At 51.0% G+C, this 22,871-nt stretch overlaps 13 protein-coding genes across 13 annotated transcripts; 9 read left to right on the top strand and 4 right to left on the bottom strand.

Moving 5' to 3' along the window:
- Positions 1-49: 49 nt before the first annotated feature.
- Positions 50-2,705, top strand: BU24DRAFT_619 (glycosyltransferase family 8 protein). Its single transcript, XM_033534478.1, has 5 exons — positions 50-206; positions 267-294; positions 352-458; positions 554-1,419; positions 1,466-2,705. Exons 1-5 carry the CDS (start codon positions 174-176, stop codon positions 2,508-2,510), a joined length of 2,079 nt encoding a protein of 692 aa, XP_033388723.1. The 5' UTR covers positions 50-173; the 3' UTR covers positions 2,511-2,705.
- Positions 2,706-4,219: 1,514 nt separating this feature from the next.
- On the top strand, positions 4,220-5,716 carry BU24DRAFT_456466 (CNDP dipeptidase; the record flags this gene model as incomplete). Its single annotated transcript, XM_033531443.1, has 2 exons — positions 4,220-4,348; positions 4,421-5,716. 2 exons carry the CDS (start codon positions 4,220-4,222, stop codon positions 5,714-5,716), a joined length of 1,425 nt encoding a protein of 474 aa, XP_033388722.1.
- A 487-nt stretch (positions 5,717-6,203) lies between these two features.
- Positions 6,204-7,313, top strand: BU24DRAFT_360822 (uncharacterized protein; the record flags this gene model as incomplete). Its single annotated transcript, XM_033524127.1, has 1 exon — positions 6,204-7,313. The coding sequence occupies one exon, from the start codon at positions 6,204-6,206 to the stop codon at positions 6,864-6,866; it is 663 nt and encodes a 220-aa protein (XP_033388720.1). The 3' UTR covers positions 6,867-7,313.
- On the top strand, positions 6,952-7,311 carry BU24DRAFT_489 (uncharacterized protein). The gene has a single exon (XM_033533590.1). It carries the CDS (start codon positions 7,037-7,039, stop codon positions 7,250-7,252), a length of 216 nt encoding a protein of 71 aa, XP_033388721.1. The 5' UTR covers positions 6,952-7,036; the 3' UTR covers positions 7,253-7,311.
- Positions 7,314-7,403: 90 nt separating the features above from the next.
- Positions 7,404-8,836, bottom strand: BU24DRAFT_456464 (uncharacterized protein; the record flags this gene model as incomplete). The annotated part of the gene is made up of 2 exons (XM_033531442.1): positions 7,404-8,687; positions 8,759-8,836. 2 exons carry the CDS (start codon positions 8,834-8,836, stop codon positions 7,404-7,406), a joined length of 1,362 nt encoding a protein of 453 aa, XP_033388719.1.
- On the top strand, positions 8,786-9,528 carry BU24DRAFT_416085 (uncharacterized protein). Its single transcript, XM_033526363.1, has 2 exons — positions 8,786-9,102; positions 9,286-9,528. Exons 1-2 carry the CDS (start codon positions 8,897-8,899, stop codon positions 9,377-9,379), a joined length of 300 nt encoding a protein of 99 aa, XP_033388718.1. The 5' UTR covers positions 8,786-8,896; the 3' UTR covers positions 9,380-9,528.
- On the bottom strand, positions 9,483-11,100 carry BU24DRAFT_416084 (uncharacterized protein). The gene is made up of 2 exons (XM_033526362.1): positions 10,571-11,100; positions 9,483-10,512 (listed from the first exon to the last, which is right to left on the bottom strand). The coding sequence occupies exons 1-2, from the start codon at positions 10,830-10,832 to the stop codon at positions 9,776-9,778; spliced, it is 999 nt and encodes a 332-aa protein (XP_033388717.1). The 5' UTR covers positions 10,833-11,100; the 3' UTR covers positions 9,483-9,775.
- Positions 11,101-11,294: 194 nt separating this feature from the next.
- BU24DRAFT_456461 (cytochrome c oxidase family protein-like protein) lies at positions 11,295-11,742 on the top strand (the record flags this gene model as incomplete). Its single annotated transcript, XM_033531441.1, has 4 exons — positions 11,295-11,318; positions 11,382-11,424; positions 11,527-11,562; positions 11,657-11,742. 4 exons carry the CDS (start codon positions 11,295-11,297, stop codon positions 11,740-11,742), a joined length of 189 nt encoding a protein of 62 aa, XP_033388716.1.
- Positions 11,743-12,976: 1,234 nt separating this feature from the next.
- BU24DRAFT_456460 (uncharacterized protein) lies at positions 12,977-13,414 on the top strand (the record flags this gene model as incomplete). Its single annotated transcript, XM_033531440.1, has 1 exon — positions 12,977-13,414. The coding sequence occupies one exon, from the start codon at positions 12,977-12,979 to the stop codon at positions 13,412-13,414; it is 438 nt and encodes a 145-aa protein (XP_033388715.1).
- An 886-nt stretch (positions 13,415-14,300) lies between these two features.
- BU24DRAFT_382242 (uncharacterized protein) lies at positions 14,301-15,713 on the top strand. Its single transcript, XM_033524761.1, has 2 exons — positions 14,301-14,540; positions 14,608-15,713. The coding sequence occupies exon 2, from the start codon at positions 14,640-14,642 to the stop codon at positions 15,420-15,422; it is 783 nt and encodes a 260-aa protein (XP_033388714.1). The 5' UTR covers positions 14,301-14,540; positions 14,608-14,639; the 3' UTR covers positions 15,423-15,713.
- BU24DRAFT_416080 (uncharacterized protein) lies at positions 15,635-16,432 on the bottom strand. The gene is made up of 2 exons (XM_033526361.1): positions 16,157-16,432; positions 15,635-16,094 (listed from the first exon to the last, which is right to left on the bottom strand). The coding sequence occupies exons 1-2, from the start codon at positions 16,257-16,259 to the stop codon at positions 15,913-15,915; spliced, it is 285 nt and encodes a 94-aa protein (XP_033388713.1). The 5' UTR covers positions 16,260-16,432; the 3' UTR covers positions 15,635-15,912.
- Positions 16,433-16,606: 174 nt separating this feature from the next.
- Positions 16,607-18,534, top strand: BU24DRAFT_469155 (uncharacterized protein; the record flags this gene model as incomplete). The annotated part of the gene is made up of 2 exons (XM_033532592.1): positions 16,607-16,647; positions 16,701-18,534. The coding sequence occupies 2 exons, from the start codon at positions 16,607-16,609 to the stop codon at positions 18,400-18,402; spliced, it is 1,743 nt and encodes a 580-aa protein (XP_033388712.1). The 3' UTR covers positions 18,403-18,534.
- BU24DRAFT_463 (uncharacterized protein) lies at positions 18,426-19,995 on the bottom strand. The gene has a single exon (XM_033532071.1). The coding sequence runs from the start codon at positions 19,734-19,736 to the stop codon at positions 18,666-18,668; it is 1,071 nt and encodes a 356-aa protein (XP_033388711.1). The 5' UTR covers positions 19,737-19,995; the 3' UTR covers positions 18,426-18,665.
- Between the last annotated feature and the right edge of the window lie 2,876 nt (positions 19,996-22,871).

Below are 22,871 nucleotides of genomic sequence, written 5' to 3'. Positions count from 1 at the left end.
TCCACCACCACCACAACACCTCCACCCCTCCCCTCGGTCCAACCGTCACGGCAGTACATTGCGTGTGAGCGTGTGACCATTGTTTTATTCTCCTTCTTCTTTCTTTTCTCCTCCCTCCTCCTTTTCTTCTTCTGGAGACCTCGAGTCCTCTCTCCCACGCATCACTAGCCACCATGGCGCAACCTCTCGAAGATGTCTACTGCACGGTAATTCGCATTTGCTCCTGTCGCATACAGTACCCGACCCTGCTAACTATCAATCTCTAGCTACTCATGAGCGATTCCTACCTGCCGGGTATTCACCTCCTCCAACTGTGCTGCAAATGGAGCATACACTGACCGCTCGACCTAGGTGCCGCGGTCCTCGCCAATTCCCTTCGAGATGCAGGAACAACGAAGAAATTGGCCGTACTCATAACCTTGGAAACACTCTCTGCAGAGACAATCACAAAGCTCAAAGTATGTCTGCGCGATCCCTTGACGCTATGTCGCGTCCACATGGGGCATGGGCATGGGCATGGTCAAACGGGAGTTCCTACTAACACCTCTTTTAGTCCCTCTATGACTACCTGATACCCGTCCCTCACATATCCAACCCCAACCCTTCCAACCTATATCTTATGGGCCGTCCCGACCTGTCCTTTGCGTTTACGAAGATTGCACTATGGCGACAAGTGCAGTTTCGAAAGATTGTATATATGGACGCAGATGTGGTGGCTCTACGAGCGCTAGATGAGCTTTTCAACCTAGATGTTCCATTCGCTGCTGCACCAGATGTTGGCTGGCCAGATGCCTTCAACTCTGGGGTCATGCTTTTGACCCCAAACATGGGAGACTATTGGGCATTGCAAACGTTGGCCGCGACTGGGGACAGCTTCGATGGAGCTGATCAAGGCCTCCTCAACCAGTACTACGAGAACCGCAACTGGCATCGTCTGAGTTTCACATACAATACCACACCAAATGCGCAATACCAATGGGAACCTGCGTACCGATACTACAAGTCGAATATCAGTGCCGTCCACTTCATTGGCAAGGATAAGCCGTGGTCTCGCCCGTCTGGCTCAGGGGGTCCTGGAGTGTACAATGAGCTTCTAGCTCGTTGGTGGGCTGTACACGACAGGCACAAGTCCGATGCTTATGGGCCTCAGCCACGGTTGTCAGGACCGACGGCTACTGCTGCGGGCGTCTCTCATGGCGAAGGTGAGGCAACGAGTACTAGCTCGAATACCTCGTCAACGCATAACGCAAACGTGCCCGAAATCATCGTTCATCCCGATGCCCCTCCCACTTCTACTGAGGCTCCCTTGACTGAGCCTGGTGATTTGGCCGAGAATATTGACCAGGGTATCGTAGAGCCGACCCCGACGGTTGAGTTACGAAAGTTCTCTGCCCCGCAGATGGAATGGGACGCGACCCGGTAAGCTCATGATCAGTTCACAGATATAGGATGCTAATATGTTTAGGTTTGAGCCCCCTACGGAATCGAAACCAGAAGCAGCCAACTTTCCCTCGGAGGTGTACGAATTCAATGAGAGCCGTGAGCTCTTCCAAGCGCCACATGCGTATCCCGAACCGCCAAAGGACATGTGGTATGAGGTTCCTCAGACAAAACCAACTCCATCAGAGAAGCCGCGACCGATTTTCCCATGGGAGCAACAGCCTGATCGACCCAAAGCTACTCGTATCTTCGCCGAGGACCTGCCTCCGGAGCCCACACCTGCTGCCCAACCCATTGCACCAATACCAACGCATCCATTCTCTACCGTGCACTACGATGAAAACAATGCTAATACAAACAACGGGCAAGGAGAAGCTAGCGGACTTTCTAGCCCAGAACGGGTGACATCTCCAAAGACCGCTGACGAATCGTGGCAGGAGTTCCAGCAGACTAGTGTGAATGCGTGGGACAACGTGCCATCCATCGCAAACTACGTCCGCGCAATCATGGACGCCCAGACGCGAAAGACGAAGACGTTTAACGAACCGCACTCGCCAGGAACAGAGATTCTGTCCCCGTCAGCGGTCAGACCGGGCCGGAGAGAGAGTCTCATCATCACTGATTTCCCGAGCGCCGTCGATCGACCGAGTCTTCCCGTGACACCAGCCCCGATCAGGCGGCCCACTTTCTGGGGAGAGGAGAGGGATGAGGCAGGTGAGCTACCTGTAGCAGAAGGCGTGCCAGACCAGGCCGACTGGGTATGTCCGCAATGCGGGTTTTCTTCTCTTAGCGAGTCAGACTTCAAGAGTGCTCCACGCCAATCGTCCCCTGTTTTTACCTCATCAGCAATTGTACCCCCTGCTTTCACTACAACCATCACCACAGCTGCAGAGACTACGCCCGGCACGAGCTTGCCAAAGGCAAAGCCCTCCAAAACCCCAATCGATCCACTCACAGCGTCTTTCGCAAGATACAAAGAAGGCATAAGCCGCCGTGGTGCGCCTCTTGCATCCTTGACCGATCCATCTTTGCTTTCGCATCCAACACATATCACCGACCTGCAGGCCTGATCACTTCCGGCATGGTCGGAGCATTGTACAAAACATGCTTGACTACAAAAACATGGCACATCTCTTGCTTGCAAACGCTGACTTCACAATTCGAACAAAAGAATCCGGAAGAACGACTCGACCAACTACAACGATCTTCGGTCCTCGAGGGAATTGAACATTTGAAAGCACCCGTTCACACAGAAGCCCCACTGCGAGAGTTACCGGAGCATTCCGTGCCCACTGCGGGTAAACCAAGTCACGACTCAGCTGGTAATGGCGTAATCGATACGAAGAGGCAGGAACCAGATCCGGAAAAGGAGGATCCAGCCACCACGAGCAATAAGCCGGTCTTCAAAGAACCAGATTTTGGTGCGGACGGCGCGAGCGACCTCCGAGCGGAGGAAGTCCTCAGTCCAACCGAGACGAGGACTTAGATCTGGGAAGATGGAGTTCGCATCTCCATCTCGTGGAACCAGCATCATACATCCTGCCAGCCTCGGTGCTATACCTGATTTCTTCACGCCATTGGGCGAGTTGGTTCATTCTACCCAGAAGACAGGCATGCCACTTGTTCTCGAACTGTAGGACACTTCCCCTCTCTCTTTGATCTCTTGTGTTATACGTTGACATCCTCATTCACATACAATTATCGACTACTCTCTGCTGTACTATTAGGTCGCATTCCTCGACCCCGGTTCCTGCATCGGCATATATTCGAACTTCTGTGCAAATCGATTTCCTTCAATACCCACCAAGCATAGCCCTCTAGAGGCCCTTCGGTGTTATTTCTACATATTTTTATCCTTGGTCCCCTGCATGAGTACCTTGTATTTACGATGTCATAAGGCTGTCAGAAGGCTGTATGTAAATAGAGGATAGGCCTGACGTAGCATGGCAGCGTCTTGGAATCAGGGCCTATTTGTATATGACAACGTTATACACGTCCCTCATTCGTGTACAGAATCTTCCTTAATGGTGAAATATTTATTGCTCTGTGTCCACTACTGCTCTAAAAGAACTTGTGGATATTCTACTAGGAGGTAAATTCTCGAATGCCTCGGCACTCATTGGCCGCTAGAGACATTTTTAAAGCTTTGACATGGATGGCCTGAGCCTGATGGGGCCAGGTCGCGGAGTTGAATTACATATTTTGATTCTTCAATATGAATTATTTTATTCCGGTTTGTCCGTGAAAAGCTTATTACGAATACTAGTCGATGCTTCTTTGCTACTTGGAATAGCAATAACTGGGTAGGAAGACTGGGAGAGGTTGATGTGGTCATATGTTGCCCCGCTTTGCGCGACCTCCCACCACCCAATTCACCACCACCACCACCGCCACTACAAGCTGTGCCATTCCTTCTTCTCCTCTTCCTCCAATAATGCGACGCTCGTTTGCGCCTCAATCTACCCGTAATATCATTCGTACTTCTCTTATTCCACCTTCCCAATACATACCTACCCGTACCCGTGTATCCACCATTACCACCACTTCCGCCTCTTCTACTATTCCGATACTAAGCGTTGCCGCTTCACCACTACCGTATCTGAAAAACACATCCATTATCCCTACATCTTTCCGCAATCCTCGTCCTATCTCTTCCCCTCTCCCCCGCCAAAACCACCTCTCTACAAGCACCTGCCGTCGTATACCCTCCTCCTCCTCCTCCCCCTCACACGACACACAGCAGAGAGTTTGGCCCTACCTATACAGACCTTTTGACAAGATGCCGCATCTCGACCCATACTTCAAGCAGGTCGATGGCCTTCAGGAGACCTTCATCCAGAGACTGAGGGAAGCTGTCGCCATTCCCAGTATCAGTTCCGAGGATGAGAGGAGGCCGGACGTCGTCAAGGTATGTGTGAAGCCATGCGGTACCGCGGTTTTCACGGTTACAAGGCATCTGTCGCTAACAGTAAAATCCTAGATGGGCCACTGGCTCGCCGACCAGATCAAAGCCCTCGGCGGCGAGGTCGAGCTCCGTGAGCTTGGAAAGCAGCCCGGCCACGAGCACCTCAACCTCCCTCCATGCATTCTCGGCCGCTACGGAAACGACCCCAACAAGAAGAGCATCCTCGTCTATGGTCACTACGACGTTCAGCCTGCACAGAAGTCGGATGGATGGGCGACTGATCCTTTCACATTGACCATCGACGACAAGGGCCGCATGTTCGGTCGAGGCAGCACCGACGACAAGGGACCCGTACTCGGGTGGTTGAACGCCATCGAGGCCCACCAAAAGGCCGGTGTCGACTTCCCAGTCAACCTGATCATGTGCTTCGAGGGTATGGAGGAGAACGGTTCCGAGGGTCTTGACGAGCTCATCGCGGAGGAGGCGAAGAAATTCTTCAAGGATGCCGACGTTGTGTGCATTTCGGATAACTACTGGTTGGGTACCGAGAAACCATGCCTGACCTATGGTGTTCGTGGCTGCAACTACTACTCTGTCGAGGTATCTGGCCCCGGACAGGATCTCCACTCCGGTGTCTACGGCGGCATGACACACGAGCCCATGACCGACTTGATCCGCATCATGAACTCGTTCGTTGACCCCGATGGCAAGATTCTGATTAAGGGAATCGACGATTTGGTCGCCCCCTTGACCGAGCAGGAGGCAGCCCTCTACCCACCCATCGCCTTCACCATGCAGGATCTCCACCAGTCCCTGGGCAGCGAGGTTTCTATCCACGACACCAAAGAGGAAGCCCTCAAGCATAAGATGCGCTACCCATCTCTCTCTCTCCACGGCATCGAGGGTGCTTTCTACACCCCCGGCGCAAAGACCGTCATCCCCGCCAAGGTCATTGGCAAGTTCTCCATCCGAACCGTCCCCAACATGGAGATCGACCCAGTCACAAAGCTCGTCGAGGAGCACGTGAACCAGGAATGGGCCAAGCTCGGCTCCAAGAACAAGATGAAGTTCAATGTCGTGCACTGTGGAAAGTGGTGGGTCGAGGACCCTAACCACCCCAACTACACTGCGGCCGCGAAGGCCGTCGAACGCGTCTTCGGCGTCAAGCCAGACATGACCCGCGAGGGTGGAAGTATCCCCGTCACATTGACCTTCCAGGAGCAATTGGGCAAGAACGTGTTGTTGCTCCCCATGGGTAGCTCCACGGATGCTGCACACTCCATCAACGAGAAATTGGATAAGATGAACTACATCGAGGGCACCAAGTTGCTCGGTGCCTATCTTCACTATGTTGCTGGCGAGTTGAAATAGACGAATCTATTGGAATGATAGAAAGCGACGTACACTTTTCAAAAAAAAAATAAAACCACGAATACGAATAAATGGAAAACCACGAATAACGCAACGAACCGGGCCTGGGATTGGAACATTGTGTGTGAAGCTGTAGGCCGACGTAGAATCTTATCCGATTGAGATGGATAGCAAACACCTACCTGGGTAGTAGATATTAGTCTATACCGAAATCTACTTCGTCAGTTTGATTAATTGTACTCTCAATTATAAGGCCAGTTAGATTAAGAAAATACTGGAATTCATTACGATGTAAATTCTCTTCTCTGTCGTGATCTGTATTGTCCGCCGTATCAACTCCGCGCTGGTGGTCACAAAAGTTGGCCAATCAGACCTCGCTCAGCCCACAAAAACAATTCCCCCCCGGCCCATCCAAACTTTCTCCAACTCTTCTTCAACAACAGTTCTGCCTCCAACATCTTCAACCACAACACCCCCAATTGCAGCCATGTCGACATGTAAACCCCTCTTCCGAACGCTGCCACGGCAATGCCAGCGCATCAACAATCTACCTCTCACCCAGACCCGCCACGAGTCGACAACTCGCCGCCATAAAAAGCTCCTCCACCTCCCAGAATCGCCGTCCTACACCTCCACCACCAGCGAACCAACTCTCATCTTCAATCCTCCCTCCGCCTCTCCAAACGTATACCACACCCCCTCCAAATTTCTCCCCAAGGACGACTCGCGGAAGAAGCTCTACGCCGCCGCCGTCAAATACTCCACCCAATTCGCGCACCGCACCTCGACGCCCACGACCTCAACCCCGGGTACTCCCCTCCAGACGACTGCCTTCCTTCCCCCCAAACCATCATCCAACCTCCCACCTCCCATCCGCACCCCCTACGAGAAGAAGTACCACCTCACCGACGCCGACATCGCCGAGATCCGGAGTCTCCGCGCCCAGGACCCAGTCTACTGGACCAGAGTGCGTCTAGCGGAGAAATTCAAGTGCAGTCAATTCTTCGTGGGCATGGTTGCGAAGAACCACGAGAAGTCTGAAAGGGTTGCTGAGGAGCATCAGAGGGCCAGGGAGAGGTGGGGAACCAGGAGGCGGATGGCTAAGGAGGATCGGGGAAGGAGGAAGGAGCTTTGGGGACAGGACGCTTAGAGGGACTGTTCTCACGCATAATTTAAGGACATGAGAGGTGATGCGTTGGTGTGAGGGAAATATAATTGATTTGGGGGATCAAAACGGTCGACGAAGAGATTTTGACGAAAGACTAAGACACAGAAAATTCTTTCGCGACACCGAGAAGTGGGATTACGAAATGAGATCGAATGGGAGATGGGTTGTACGATATGTGTGTAAAATCTTTTTACGGTATCCATTGGGGGAAACTCATTTGCTACGGCCTATCCTCCTACCAACTTGTTCGCGTACGGTTTATACGCCAGCGTTCGTCCGCAGTATCAGGTCGGATCAGGAGAGAAAAAAATGAACTGGCAAGAGCTGGCAAAAAACTGTACACATCCTGTAACTCGGTTGTATCATAAAGTGCACGCATGCATGACTATATCAACATTGAATCGAATGGAATTGATTCATGTATTTCATCATACTCATCTCATCATCGTCATTTGCATCATCATCGATGTCATGATCATCACGTAAACAATGTCCCTCCGTTGATTCACCCATCCATGGTCAGGCTTGCTCTTCCTCCCTCTCAATTGCAGCGCCAGACTCCCCAACCCTAAACACAAAACTCTCCACATCTCTCCCTGATCCAGCTCCACCTCCTTTCCCAGCGTCCATCCCACTCCCACTCCCACTTCCACCAACCTTCCAAACCTCAAGCCTCCCCCTCTTCACAACATCCCACCTCTTCGCCTTCTCCGCCATTGCCTCCTCTCCACAAATCCCAGGCTTAAACCTCAACACCTCGACCCTCCTAACCGCAACCCTAACCTCCCTAACCTCAACCCCCTCCCCCTTCCTCGCCACACTCCCCCACGCCAACGGAATCGCCAGTCGCAAAAGCCCCATTGACGACGTCCTCGAAGTCAGCGGACTGGGCGACTGCGACGTAACCACGACGGCACACCTCAACTCCCTCGCGGCCTTCACCAACGCCCTCGTCAGCCTAGCCCCCGCGTCCTCTACCGTGCCAGCAGTGCCCCTGATCCCAACCACGTAAGCGTCCAAATCCTCCACGACGACGCTGTGCACCCTCCTCGCCATGCTCCTGTGCCGCTGCCCGTTCGCCAAGTACGCCGGCACAGCGTCCAGCGTAGAGAGCAGCGAGGGAAAAGTTTGTGTGTGGAAGACGTGTAGGTGCGTTAGGGACTGCTTTACTGTCGAGCGGACGGCGGTGTGGAGGTCTGGGACGGTGGTTGAGAGGGCGGGGAGGGTCAGATGGGTGTGGGTGAGGATGCGGGTCAGGATTTCGGATGTCATTGTTAGGGATAGGTGGCGTATGGAGAGGTGGGAGAGGGGGTCGAAGAGGAGAATTGTGCGGGTTTGACCGTATAGGGGGATCGTTGTTGGGGGTTGGGGGCGGTGGATGGAGAGGGAGATTGAGGATGGGAGGAGGGCTCGGGAGAGAATCAGGTAGAGTAGTGAGGTCTTCCCTGAGGAGGCTGGGGTGTGTGATGATGGTGAGGAGATGATCGTTAGGATTGGTATTGATGGGGTTAAAGGAGGTGGAAGTGGTGGTGGGATTGTGACTTGGTTGGAGATATAGGGTTGATTTGGTTGGGCTTGGTCTGGCCGATTGGAGGGCGACGAAGATGGATTCCATAGGTCGTTATCATCATCGCCATGGCCATCGCCATAAGAATTGTCGGCATCATGGCTTTGGTTCTGTGGTTGTTCGCGGGTTGCTGGAGGAGGCGGCGGTGGTGTTGGGAAGAGAGCATCGATTTCGGGAATTCCAAAATACTGTCTTTCTTCATCAGGTTCGATGATTCGTCTCAGAGAAGCAAACAACTGTATTTTCAATCAGCATATCTATCCATTCGTGGTGCACTACCCATCATTGATAACATAGTTCGACTTACCGAACTCAACCCTTCCACTTCAACCTCACCCAACAACCTTTCCCCCAGTCTCTCCGCACCAGCATTACTACCATCCATCACAACAGCGGTTTCCTATCTTGCAAGTTACTCTCATTAAGAATAATAAACAAGAAACGAATGGCGCCCGTCGTGCCAACGATCCACGTCTCCGAGCTTGCCACCGAAATTAATGCTCTTCCTCACGGGAAAACCCGCTCCCCGCCCATCGACCTCGCGTCCCTGCCCTTGAAGGAGCTCGTGCAATATCGCTGCGATATCGTGGCCGGCGAGAAGGGGACAGGTCCAATTGTCAAATGCGTGCCCGTGGTCAGGCTTTATAGGCAGTAAGTCGACATCAATCAATTTCTCCGCTTTGCTTCTTGGGCTTGATACAGATATGTTTCTGTTCTTTGATGTTCGGGTGATGATCAGATGGTGGTGCCGGATGGTGATTCGCTTGGCGGGATGTCACGGGATGGGAGATGAAATTATGGATTGAAGATTAGCTGACAGTTGCTATTTGCTAGATGCGATGATGGGAGGTTGATTGAGACGACGTCTTGGGAGTCGTGGAAAAAGAAGCAGCGCACCGCAGAGGTTTCCGCTACGGAAGCATCTTGAGCTTGAAAGAACACTGCCAAACTGCAACACAACACGATTATATGACAGGTGACCCTATGGCTCTAGTTCGAATGTGCACTATACCACTGTAAAGATAAAAATTGATATATAACAAATTGTATGAGTATTGTTCGATCTATCGAACCCAGCATTTGAGCTGATGGCTTCGACCCTGCCTGCTGGGTATAGCAGCAATGGCAGTAGAAAGTAAATAAAATGTAATACTACAGAAGAATAGACTGCAGGCCTCATTCAGCCCTGTTTTGCATCCGTACAAACACCGCGTAATATGCTGAGGTAGTATCCAAATCCGAAATAAACGCCTCGCTATGATGCTCTGACAATCGTCAAAAGCTGGAAAGGAACATATGTAACCACGATCTTTTCATGCATTCCTTAGAACCCTCTCGCCGATTTTCTCCAAAACTTCTGGTCGTAATTAACGTGCACGCCCTCCTGGATTGTGGGTTTCTTCTTCTCCAGTCGTGGGGGCTTCATCCGCGCCTGCTCCTGGCTTCGCCATGCATCATCGTCCTCTTCCATGTCATCACCGAAATCAAATTGCGGCCTTCTCCTCTCAACTTCTTCCCGTTCTTCTTCCTGCCCTTGGAGGTCCTTCATAGCATCCTGCCACAGTGCATCGCTTTGTTTGATTCGTTTCGATCGCCTCTGTTTCCGTGCCTTGTCGCCCTGCAAACCCGCCTTTTGTGCGGCCATCAATTTCCGTAGGGACTGCTCCGCCAGAATGCCCTCCTCGGTCGCTTTTTCTCTGATTTTCCGGGGATCGCTTTCACGTGGAGTAAAGACCGGTGTCGCTTTCCAGGTATGTCGCGATGGAAATGATGGGAAATGGGACGGGATGTATTTGCGTTGCTCTTTGTCTGTTTTACCAGATAGGTCGCGCCCGAGCAGACCTTCGAGGTCGGGCGGCGGCGGAGATGCTGGTCGCGGAGGCTCAAAGGCTGGCTGTAAGAAAGAGGGAGGGATTTCGCCAGTATCAAGATGCGGCTCGAGAACTGATGAGCCCTTGATGCCTACGGCTTGAAGAGCGTGTACCCAGTCGCTTGCTACGGTCGATGTGCGCCGCGCACTCATCATAGATGTGCGGACATGGGTTGTAAAGGAGTGCATGACTATACGTTGGTTATTAGCATCGAGATTCGTACAGGAACAGTTCTGGTTAAGGCATACACCCATCAACAAGGCCCCGGAACATCTCCAGCGCATCGGGCCTTGTGCCGTCAAAACCTATTGCTTTACATTCTATGGCTATGGCGCGCTGTAATTGTTGGTCGAAGAAATCTCTGTTCACGCCGGTGGGATCTTGTTCTGCGCTGATAGGTTCCGGCACGTGTGCTTGTTGCAAGTGGTGAAGTTGGCGAACGATCTTGCGCTTCTTCGCATGTGGTTCGGAAAGCGTCGTTTCGACATTCGACCTCTTCATGCCGGGCATGAGACAAAGAGCCGACCGTAAGGTCGGTCCTAACAGTTACGCGTCGCCAGTGCGAATGGAGGTTTCGGTGAGGCAGACGTGGTAGGGCGGCGTGTTTGTGAGCAAGAGGATCGATCGGGTGAAGTTGTAGGATCGCGCGGTTATATTTGAAGGCGCGGGATGAGTACGGTTCAGCGGGAGATAGTTTCAACTTCGCCAGATGGCGCGCGTTGTCGGACAGAGTGAGACTGCCTTCGCTAGTCCTACTGTCGATGTCTCTAAATGCTAGGTAGGCGGCAGACGATGCGCTTCATCGAGGGAGAAAGTCTTGGCAACAACAACGTATTATGTCAGCGATTTCACGCTACGCTCTTTCCTCAGACCACCAACATCCAAGTTCAACCTCACTTGTCCTTTCACCACCTCTCGCCCGACCGCACCCCACGACTCAACGCTCTCCACTCACCGAAAACCGACGTTACAATGGCCGTCAAACCTATCACTGGCGTATGTGCTGCAATTGAGTCCTAGGGACGCTTGACGGGCATGCGATTGACCATATTTTGACAGATGATCCGACGATCCGTCGTGCTCGATATCTCCGTTGCTTTGGGTGCGTTTACCTCCAGATCAGTGCATGGCGGTCTGTTGAAGCTTGCAGAAAGCTTCGCAGACGCTCCTTGCATGTGAGCGAGCTTGACTAATGTGCATGCAGGTCTCGGAACGACTGCTGGCTACGGCTGGTGGTACGGTATGTGAACGATTCCACGCCCGTCTCCCGCTACTACGACCTACGGACTATTCGAGGAGGAGAAACTCTAACAACTGAGGCTAATATCTTCAAGGCTACCACGTCCCCGCTGTCCGCCACCGCGACGCTTTCTACCAGAAGATCGAGGACGAGCGTGCCTCAGCTCTTGGCCAGAAATAAACTTCCACTCTTTGCGAACCAAGATCTCTTTTGTCAGATGCTGGAATGGATGGATAGAAACAGGCTCGGACCGCAGAGTCGAATTGTATCATAGGAGGGGTCGGAGCTTTGATCGGCAAGCCTGTACAATCCAAGTCAAGAATCACGGACTATCGTCTATTCAAGCTCATTTTCCTCTGTTCATGATTTGCGCTCTACTTGCAATTCCTCATATTCGAGCCGGTGCTGAAGAAGCTTTATGTCGTGAAGTATCGATCGCAATGACTTGGCGCACCAGTGGACAAGTCTAGCATTTTATCGAGTGTAGGCGGTTTTCTAGAGCAGGCGCCCAATCCAGCTCGGAAGTTGTGTGTCAGTGGTTGATTTGACTGTAGAGAAATGGGGTGACAACTCGAATGACTCGTCACGCTGGATTGACTAAGCCAGTAAGGGAACGATGTGGTTGGTCGTTATCACATACCCAAGGTTGATATAAAAGGTCTGCACATAGTACATTGTGTTCAAGTTGCATTGACTGGAATAGGTTACCATTCGACATTGTCGTCTTCATGCGTACGAGACAATTAGAAGGGCAACCGCTCCGGCGTTGTCAGCTTGTCCTTCAGGCACTCTTTGTGAGCATGATGACGACGACCTAGCCAGTGCACGACCTCTCCGTTGATTCTGTCTACACAGTGCTCGTAGAATAATATGCTAGGGATAACGGGCGAAATACTGTCCAATTGAAAACGGGTCAATCCGGTTTCGGAAGACAAGCGCAATGCATTGTAGCTGAGCCACTATTGGTCAAAGCAAGGCTCTTATTGCCGTTGGATCATCGGTGAGCTCAATAATAGGGGGAAGATAATTTCGAGATCTTGATTACTGCCAGACTGGCGGTAACTCTAACTAAGACATGTCGTTGACACACTTCTCGAAATTCATGCCTTATACGCGCCTGAACAAGCATCCACCAATCAGAGCCGAGGGCTCCAACGCTCCACGTCTCAAACATCAGAACGAAACTTCAGGTCAAGTTCACCCAAGTAAAAAGCTGATACTGAAACGCTCTTCTCACGACTCCTTGGACGAATGAGGGAACGATGTTGGGCGGCTGTGCCGTCCGATATTTGTGTGGGGGTAATAAGCCGGTGAGGTATTGATATAGCAGCCTCAACCGCGAAAAATGTAAATTCTAGAGCAAAGTTCCACGCAACCCCTTCCAGAGACCTTTCACTCTTCGGATACATTTAAAATGGCTACCACGTCATTCTCAACGTCCATCATTCTCACATCCACTTCTCCCCCGACGACTTTACGATCCACAGATGCCACTGCTTCATCAGCATCATCCCGCAACAACCCACAAGAACCCTCACTCGAGGTCATCATCGCGATAGTGATTGGAATCCTGTTCTTCATGGGTATCATAATCGGTCTATCGGTACTCTTCTGGCAACATCAAGAACGAAAAATGGCACGGAGAGCCAGGGACAAGGCGGAGTGCGTCTCACCAATTGAGCTGGAAGCGGAGCAGCCGGTGGAGGAACCTTCACACGACGCGAGACGACGAGATGAAAGTCGGGACAGACTACAGAGAGCTGAATTGGAGAATAGTGAAGTGCCGTCGGAGTTAGTTGGGGAGAAGGAGGACTTCGTTATCATGTTTAGGCCTTCCGTTGTGCAGCGGTAGGGATGGAATACCTCTGAGCTACGACTTAGATTCATGAAAACCAAGGATTATTCAGAAAGACTGGAGGTCTGGGAAAGCGTAATTGAATAAATATGACAATACAGCACGGTTGTCGGGTAGATCCTGCTCCAAATGTATGAAGGTTTATGCTGGGTGATAAAACGCCCCTTTTTGCAAAGGGTACAATACCTACTTCTTGAAATAATTATAGATCAGCCGTTGAACGAGACATATAGTAGTTTGCGTAGTCACAATTGTGACAGCAATCTCCCCCATCATTTAAAAATATTCTCGCCCTTGATGTGTAGTATTCATTACCAGGCAATCAAAATAAATAACTTATCCGCCCTCGGATGAGAGTTCAGACATGGTAGTTTGAGGCTGATCAGAACATCTGTTTGGAATGATTAAAAAAGAGAGTAAGGGTCTCGGTTTATGACTGCAATTCTCTTGAATGTGGTGAGAGTTATTTTGGTCAAAGATTTGCTACAGCCATGCTCACACGACTTAGTGAATGAGATGAGATATTAGTGAATGTAAGAAGAATAAGCAACCGGAAACAGTACAATTGAAGGAGGATGGACGCTTTGCTTCTAGCACGACAATCACTCTGTTTGTGTTTTTTTACAATGTACGAAGTAATGTGAATGTTAGATTAAAATCATGAGTACTCGTAGTATTGGATATTGAATAATGTCTGTCATATTGTATCCTTTCCAATGTCCTATGGAATAACGCACGGACGGGATTATTGGGGAGAAGACTTGACATGAGGCTTGATGCCCTGCGTCGCCCAACCGGCCAATCAGATGCCCAGATCGAGTGTGCCAGGGTGCAGTAGCGACCACCCCGCGCCCTCTCTCTCTCTCTCTCTGCCAGTGGATGTCTCAGTGTGCTCTTTACCAACTCATCATCTGGTACTTCATCCACAGACCTTCCGCTCGTCACCTACAACCCTCTTCCAGTACCACGTCACCTGTACTACTACTGCTACCACAACTTCGACACACACACTCTTTATTCACCATTTGACGTCGACGGCATCTGGAGACTCATACTCGCAACCACCTATCGAAGACTTTTTGTTCGACTCCCAGGCACTGACGCTGCTTCCACACATTGGCGGGTAAGCAACACTCCCCTGCAACAACCCGTTGACTCCCTCGAGACCACCAAGCTTACTCTCCAAATAGCTCCTCTGAGAGTGCCTCACCCATAATTGATCATGGATTCTATGCGTAGCCTTAATAGGTCCTTACCGAAGACCAAATCCCTCTCCCAGGCATCGCAACCCGATGTCACACAGTCTTTTCGAGCCGCGGCGCTGACCGTGACGAACCTTTACAAGTCAGCCATGGCAGAGATCGACAAGTCGCATGCCGAGGGATACCAAGAAGCGCTGAAGGATATTCTTGCCCTCATGGATCGTGAAAATCTAGGTGCTAGGGAAGGCGAAGGCTCGAGGATCCGAAATTGGGTGTCCGAAAGGGTAGATGGCAGCTTACCAGGCAACTCCAACAGCGACAGCGAAGAGGAGATAATGGAAGAGAAGGAAGAGAAGAGAGTGCGGAGTTCATCGCCGGCCCTGGAACGAAATGTGAGCCCAGAAGAATCGCGCGCATCAGAATCAACTCATGCAGATATTGTCCATCGGTCCGACTCTGCACCACCTCCTCTTCCCATGGAAGCCACAACTACCGATCCCGAATCAGGCCTTCCTACGTCCATGTTTCAATTCTCGTCCCCCCATGTTTGGCCTGCTACTCCTGCTTCCGAGTCCCCCAACATGGACGCTTCTCGCCGCCCACTCGCCACTCCACGCCGCACACCCCGCACGAATCGCAGTATGCAACGCGCTGCTGCCCAAAACATATTCTCGCTGGGAAACGGAGCTGGCCAGAAACGTAGGATGATGCAGGATTTCTTCAATATTGATGGTCTCAACGATAGGAGGGAAGGAGGAGGGGGAGGCGGTGGTGGAGGAAGCAAGCGCGGACGAATGTCATGAGGAAGACAGACAGGCGTGGAGAGAGAACGACATCACGGCCACTGCATCATATTACTGGCGTCATATACCCTGTAAGGGTGGGTTCATGCATCGGGAGAATATTTCAACAGGCATCACACGCGCGAGCATTTATATCTGTACACTGCACTCTGCTTGTTTCGACAGGGTCTGATACCCATAGACTTACTTCAGTATCAAGGTTTTAGGGAACGGCAAGGGGAGGAATCTATTAAAGGGTAGCATGCCGAGTTAGGCTCATGGTCTATCGGATTTAATTGAGACAGATATTGCTCGATAAACTCGTGTATTTCGTGATAGTTTTTGCATTTTGTACAGTGATGTTACAGGTCGTAGAGAGGTAGAGGACGAAACCGTCCCGAACAGAAGCGCCATTCGCTATGCCCAAATGTATCCCTCGTTGCATATGCCTATGCGATGTATCATCTTCTTGGATCCGCGAAGAGGTCCAGGTTTTCCACTCGTGAATGCCCTACGCGAACCATCGATAGAGCCCCAGCCCGATCATGCCTGCCGCCATGCTCGTAATGCCCATCCTACGACTTCGCATCCCAAACAGGCTCTTACTTTGCAGAATCACCTTCTCTTGTGCCTTCAGTTGAGAGTGTCCGGTAATATAGGTGAATGTTCCGAGTCCAATGAACGCTGCACTCCCTATGAACCAGACGAGTTAGTGCTCAGCGACGACATTTTTGGGGAATCCTCCTAGGTCTCACCTATCACTCTGCAGGGTGTGCAGTCGTCATACTGATACTTGTCCTCCTTCAGAGCTTCTTTGAACGTGGGCGCCGCTGGCGCAGGAACGAAGTCTTTCGCCATGACCAAGGCTGTGACGGGGTAGAATTGTCGAATGGGTGTGCTGAACGTATATAATTCGCGGCGATCACCTGGAGGATAGGAAATAAGAACTGTACAAAGGCTGTCAGGTCTATTGAAGGCTCTTAGAAATTTAGAGAGTTCATCCCACCGTCTTCAGAAGGTCGAGATGGAAGACGGACCCTAATACGCCGAGGCTGGGGGATCCCTGCATCTGTCTGGTGTGTGTGCATCATCCAGGACACTCCAACAATCACCTCCGATCCCCGCCATCCCATCCCCCACTACTACAATTACCATCAATCTTTCCATCAACGTATGGACGTACTTTCAAGTCACAAGGCGGAGCTATGAGTGTGATAGAAGCTCTCCATATATTCGATGAGCACAAGTGGGAAAATCTAGCGGGCCTTGCGCAGCTCATAGCTAATCATCTTCACACAGCACACCTCTTCTCGAACACACCTATACTGGTCGACCGCCGCCTGCCAGCATTCTACTCCCACTATTCCTCTCACAACCTGATCCGAGACCTTCACTGATATATCTACCGAATACCAATCCGCCGACGCTTCTTTACTCGATAATCCAGGACCAGCTACTCTTCCTAGCTCCATGTTCCAAGGATACAGAACCGCTACAGGTGCTGGAATTTCTTCACAGGGTTGCAGATGTTCTTGAAGACTTCCTAGGATCGCCTTTATTGGCTAGCAAAATAGAAGGGAATTACGATGTTGTGGCGCAATTGTTGAACGAGATGGTGGACGGAGGTGTGATATCTTGCACTGAACCCAACGCACTGAAGGACGTAGTGGAGACACCGAGTTTCATGAAAAGTCTACTGGGAGGAGTGGGATTGCCTAGTTCAGCACCATCTTCTTTGACGCCGTCCGCGACGCCATTTTCGCTCACTTCGCGACCTTCCCTGGGCCGACCGACCTCGAATCCAGCAAACAATGCACCTTCGGTGCCCTGGCGGCGCGCAAATGTCCGTCACACATCCAACGAAATGTATGTCGATATCGTCGAGACGTTACAAGTCACGATAGCGCCATCGGGACGACCACTCTCCGCGATTGCCAATGGCACAATAGCATTCACCGCGAAAGTATCTGGAGTACCGGATCTACTACTGTTGCTGGGATCACCTGGTGGGATCTTGAACACCGTTTCCCTTCCCGTATTCCATCCTTGCGTCAGATTGAACCGATGGAAAGAGAGACCAGGCGAGCTCAGTTTTGTGCCTCCGGACGGTCGATTCGTACTCGCTGGATACGAAGTCGACCTTCTTGGTTCAAGAGCTTTGGATTCCTTCTCTACGGCTTCAAAAGCAGGTTCTGCGCCCAAACTGAAAATCCCCGCCACAGCCTCGATAGCTACGTCTATGGGACCTAGTGGTACGGATTTCGAAGTTCGTCTCACGATAAACCCACGTTATGCCGGCAGACAATCGAGCACACCGTCTAGCGCAACAGGGTCCTCATTTCCCCGCGGTAGTGCTATAGGTCGAGGCTTAGGAGGTACATCATTTGGCGGCACAGCCTCCGCAGGTACGACGGCCGCGCCTAGCATTGAAGAAGTCGTCGTCCACATCCCGCTTCCCGCTGGAGTAAAGAACGTCACCGACCTAAGAATCGTACGAGGTGCTGGCGACGCCGGATACGCGCCCGGAGATCGCAGCATCGAGTGGAGGATCAGCCAGCGAGAAGTCAACAGCCTGATGTCCACGGACCGAGGTTCAGGGATGGGTGCCACAGCGACCTTACGCGGTACAGTCGTAGGTGTCGATGAAGAGGATGCTAGTGAGGGCGGTCCTGTTGGAATCACATCAAATCCTTACGAGTATGATGACGATGAAGAGGGAGCCAATGCCTCCTCATCATACCAGACGCCATCCGACCCAGTTCTCTCGAAGAACAATAGTCTAGAAGACTCGGATGCGCGACGGATCAAACTCAACAAAGTACTCATGCCATCCTGTGTGACAGTGAGCTTCTCAGTAAAAGGTTGGCTGCCGAGTGGCATCAAAGTGGAGAGCCTGGCAATTGATAGTAAGAGAAGTAAAGGGCTTGGTGCGGGCGTGACGCCGTATAAAGGGGTCAAGTATCTTTGTGTTAGTAGGAAGGGGGTCGAGAGTCGTTGTTAATTGGACCCGAAATGAATAAAATATAAGGCTTGAAAGGCATACATTTTACTGGCGCTTTTTCCTCCCCTAAAGTACATCTACTTCTAACAGCTAAGCATACAAACAGACAGACTTGATAAAACAGCAAATGATCAAACAAAAGACAAAACGAACGGCATGGCGTTTTTGAAACAAAGGGAACACCCAAGACAGAAGACCAGAATCCAAACACCTCCCGCTATGACTTCCAAACAGTTCCCATCGTCCGAGTCCCTCGCGCCAATCTAGATGCACTGGACACCATACTCACCAGTCAACACACCATGGCCAGGCTGGATAGGCCTCCTCAACTCGCAGTCGACGTCCTTGATCTCAGCGTAGCAAGTGCCATCGCAGCTGCCGGTCTTGCCCTGACCGCACTTGCCCCTGCTGACCTCGAAGTAAGGGTACCAGACGACGTATCCCTTACCACTGGGGCAATCCTTGACGACGATGGTGGTGGTCAGAGTCTCACTGTTCTGCTTGCCGGACGACTGGGTGAAAGTGCCGCCGACAGTGATGACCTCCGCAATGTTTGCCTGGAGTGTGGTGGCCATGCTTGTCTCCTCGGTGATCGTCTGGGTGTTGGCCTCCGCGCACATGGCGCCGTTGGGCAGGACGTCGTTGCAGACCTTGTGGGCGGAGCCGCGGAAGTTCTTGATGAAGGTGAGCTCGGTGTAGGTGCCGCATGGGTCGCTGGGCGGGTTGCACTGGCGGGACTTGAGGCTGTCTCCGAATGGGACTGCGGCGCGGCTTTCCTTCTTCTCGTTATTGGTGGCGATGGGCTCCTTCAGGAAGACGTCTTCCCTAGTGGCGGGGGTCAGGTTTGGCCTTCCCTGGTCGTCGAAGGTCCCATCGGTAGTGAAGAACTCTAGGGTGTCGTCCCCGTCCCTCTTGGAGTACTTGTTGTTTGGGTCCTCGATGATGATGCAAGCCTGGCCGTAACGATGAGCGCCACCGGAGACGAGGTCGTCGCCAATCACGCAGGTCCTCTCGATCAGGTTGATGAAATCCCCCATTTTGTTGGCCGGAGTTGTGAAGGTCGCGCTGCTCTGTTCGCACATCACATGGCGCAACTGGCATTTTCCGTCTGAGACGACCTTTCCGGCTAGATAGCCTGGCCCAGCGGGGACTTCGGAGCCACTCTTGACGAGACCGTCGCGAAGTCGATGGCAGTCGGCCCAAGTTGGTCGGACCAGGCCATCGCAACGAGTCTCGCTGGTGTCTGTAGGGTATCCAACGGGGTTGGCGGAGTCGGCAGTGACAGTGTTGATAGCTACTGCAGCTAAGGAGAGGAAGAGCTGGCTGGAATGCATCTTGATATGGAGATGAAAGCAAGTGAGGGTGATTGAATTCGGCGTGAACGAAAGTGAATAGATTCAAAGATCTAGTAAGAAACAAAGCAAATGAAAGCGAAAGAATGTAGGAAAGGAAAGAAAGACTGTTGTGGGTTGGTGGTGAGCAATTCTTTGGACATGATCGTCCTCATTTATATATTCCATTCAAGCTGTTGTTTAGATCCAACCTTAACTCAAAGTAAAATTTCGAGTACAAAACTGTATTCCAAGCGTTCTACGGACTCCACGAATCACTCAGCAACATATTTTGCACCCGTCTCGTAATGCAAATGGCTTCAGATTCTGAGGTTGTTGCAAAACTCTACATAAATCGTAGTACACCCATTCGGGACGACCTGGCCACCATTGTTTGACTGGGGTCCGTCGCCAAGCGTAGCCTACCTCCAAGTAACTCCAAGTTTCATCATGCGGACTTTCATTTCCAAAAGGCGGCTACTCGGCACGTGAGAGACTTCCCCATATAGTGAACTGATCTGAAGAGCAGATGCTCGATTTGGCCACGGTCCCTGAGCAATGTCCGTAGTCGGTCTTGGGGCGCCCCCGGATCATGCAAACGCCCGCGAATTGTCGTCCTCAGCGTGGGGCGGTTGTGGCTTGCAGTATGGAAAAGGTACGACGGGGTTACCCAAACTTAAACGTGGGCTAATAACTACAACCTAAAATGGATTCCTTTCGATCGCAGGAGGAATATGCGCGTGGTAAATTGTAGTGCAATGCCTGAGGCCTTGAGTATTCTGGTTTTCCAAAATCAGCTTGCCTTTTGACCGAATGCAATAATTCCATTAGATCACATTGCTCGAACTTGTGCTGAACACCATGATGTGAATGTCATTCATTGATAGTTGATCATAGACGAAGCCTTCAATCCACCCACTTCGAAACTGGTTGGTATCTATTCGGCAATAGATTCGGCCCGTATGAGCGGACTCTTGAGATAACTAGAGAACAGCGCCAACATTGGCATTCCGTCGTATCCTTATATTTACTGGTTAGCTAGGCTTGTATCAGATTATTCTTGGGTCACATCTTCTCGGCTCGATCCGGTCTGAAGCTCTCATCGGACATCTACACCTCGTGTTTTGCCTTCGGGCACCAATGAATCTGAGCAGTCTCCAGCCTGTAAGTATCCCAATTTGAGCCCAGTGCATTGCATTACACGATGAAAGTATCTGAATGCGAGGAACCAATGTTTGAAGAAAGATTGGGACGACGGCGCGGGCTCATGATGCCGTCTCCATGGAGTTTATCCATTGCGAGAAAGCTACCAAATCATCTATTTAGTTGTCACTGCAATGCAACAAAATTCAATGCAACATTCGCTGAGGCATACATTTGCATGCTCCATAATTCATGTTCTTGGCCGGCAATGTAACAATAGCAGTGCATTCCAATCCCTACATGTGCGCACATGTCAGATTACCAAACTCGTTCGGTAACCCGGCAGTACTCGCTACTCGACCAACTGACTGCGCCGCACTTCACCCTCCATCACACCAATACCGATCCCCCCTGCAATTACCACGCAGACCATGTGGTATTTTCAAAGTATGGAATCAATCCGAGAAGTGGATCGGCTTGGTAACATCGCTGACACTCCGTGAATCTCTCAACTCCATTCTTAGCCCATCTTGGTTGCTTTGTATGAATGTACACACATAATGGCCGCCGGAGATGAGACCAATGAAACTGGCGGGATAAATCCTCAACCTAGTATTTGAGGCATGAAACCATTCTTCAGAGAGTCGTGTATGTCGACGGGACCAAGTTGCCGCCGCATGACAGTATTGGACCGCGGGAGCTTTCCGTTTTTCCAGAACAATGACAAATGAATAAACCCGCGAAGTCTCGAAGAGCTTACAACGTGTAGTGAAAATAGATGAAATGCTACTATTCATACTGTGATTGTTAAGTCTAGGTAATAGATGGATGAAGTAGCCAGCCAGAGGGAAAACACTAGGACGGACTCGCCATAAGGGAAGAGATGCAAAGTAAGTATGCTGGGCGAAACAGGTCACTATGTAGAAGATGCATAAGATGTAAAGTCAACATTGAGATACCAACTTTTACCACGGACGATTTCCATTGCAGAAGCACTTCTTTCGTGGCACACTCTCAATCGCATTGATCTTACTGTACTTTTACATAAAATACCGGGACAAGTTGACTTCATTGAGCGTGAATGGGTTAATGGCACGTAATGGGTTGTCAAACGCTCGCCTGTCGAGTTTTGCGGCAAGCCCCCTTGCAGATCATGACCCTGGGACGGACTTTGCAGATTCCTGCACCTATAATCAATCCATAAGGTAAGAAACACCGCACGGAAACAAATGATCGGCATGATTTACCCCGCGATATGGTTTTGCCTACACTTCTAGCCCTGATATATAAGCCCAATTTAGATCGGGACCGATTTGGTCGTGCGGACATTACGGGGTGACGAGTAACGAGCAAAGGAAACAATAAGAAGTAGCACGAAGCAAAATAGGTAGTTTACCGTCAAACAGAAGCCGGATTCATTGACCGATCGATTTCTTGAATTACCTGCCTACTTATCAAATGGTCAACTTTGAATCTTGACCGTCTAGAGCAGCATTCACGACAGTAACGACTCTGTCCGAGGATAGAGTCGGCACGAGGCCAAAAACAGAAAAGAAAGAATAGAGAAACAAACTGTATTTGCGATAGAAAATCCCCGCTGACCCAGGCAGAAGAATTCGGCATGTAGAGATAGCAATTGCTCTCTCCTTCCCCACCAGATCCGCCTTCCGAATCCTCTCCCCACAGTGCCCACTCACTCCGACCCCGTCCCAAAGAATGACGGATCGCATCCGACAACCAAATAAAAAAAAGCAAAAAAAAAGTATTATTGCGATGAGAAATGTATGTTGACACGAGTGGGGTTCGAACCCACGCACATTTCTGTAGTGGTGTTTAATGCAAGGAACTGGCTTAAAACCACCGCCTTAGACCACTCTATGAGTCACGTTAGCGGGAGTGTCGGGGAGAATTGGAGTTGGGGATTGTACGAACCGGCCATCGTGTCTTGTGCAAATAATACGTTTTTCAAAAGCAGCTTAGAATATATAGGCGGAA

This window comes from Aaosphaeria arxii (genome assembly GCF_010015735.1).
Source record: "Aaosphaeria arxii CBS 175.79 unplaced genomic scaffold BU24scaffold_1, whole genome shotgun sequence".
Lineage (NCBI taxonomy): Eukaryota > Fungi > Ascomycota > Dothideomycetes > Pleosporales > Aaosphaeria > Aaosphaeria arxii.
Note: the sequence above shows the minus strand (reverse complement) of the source record. Positions and strands in the feature narration are given on the sequence as shown.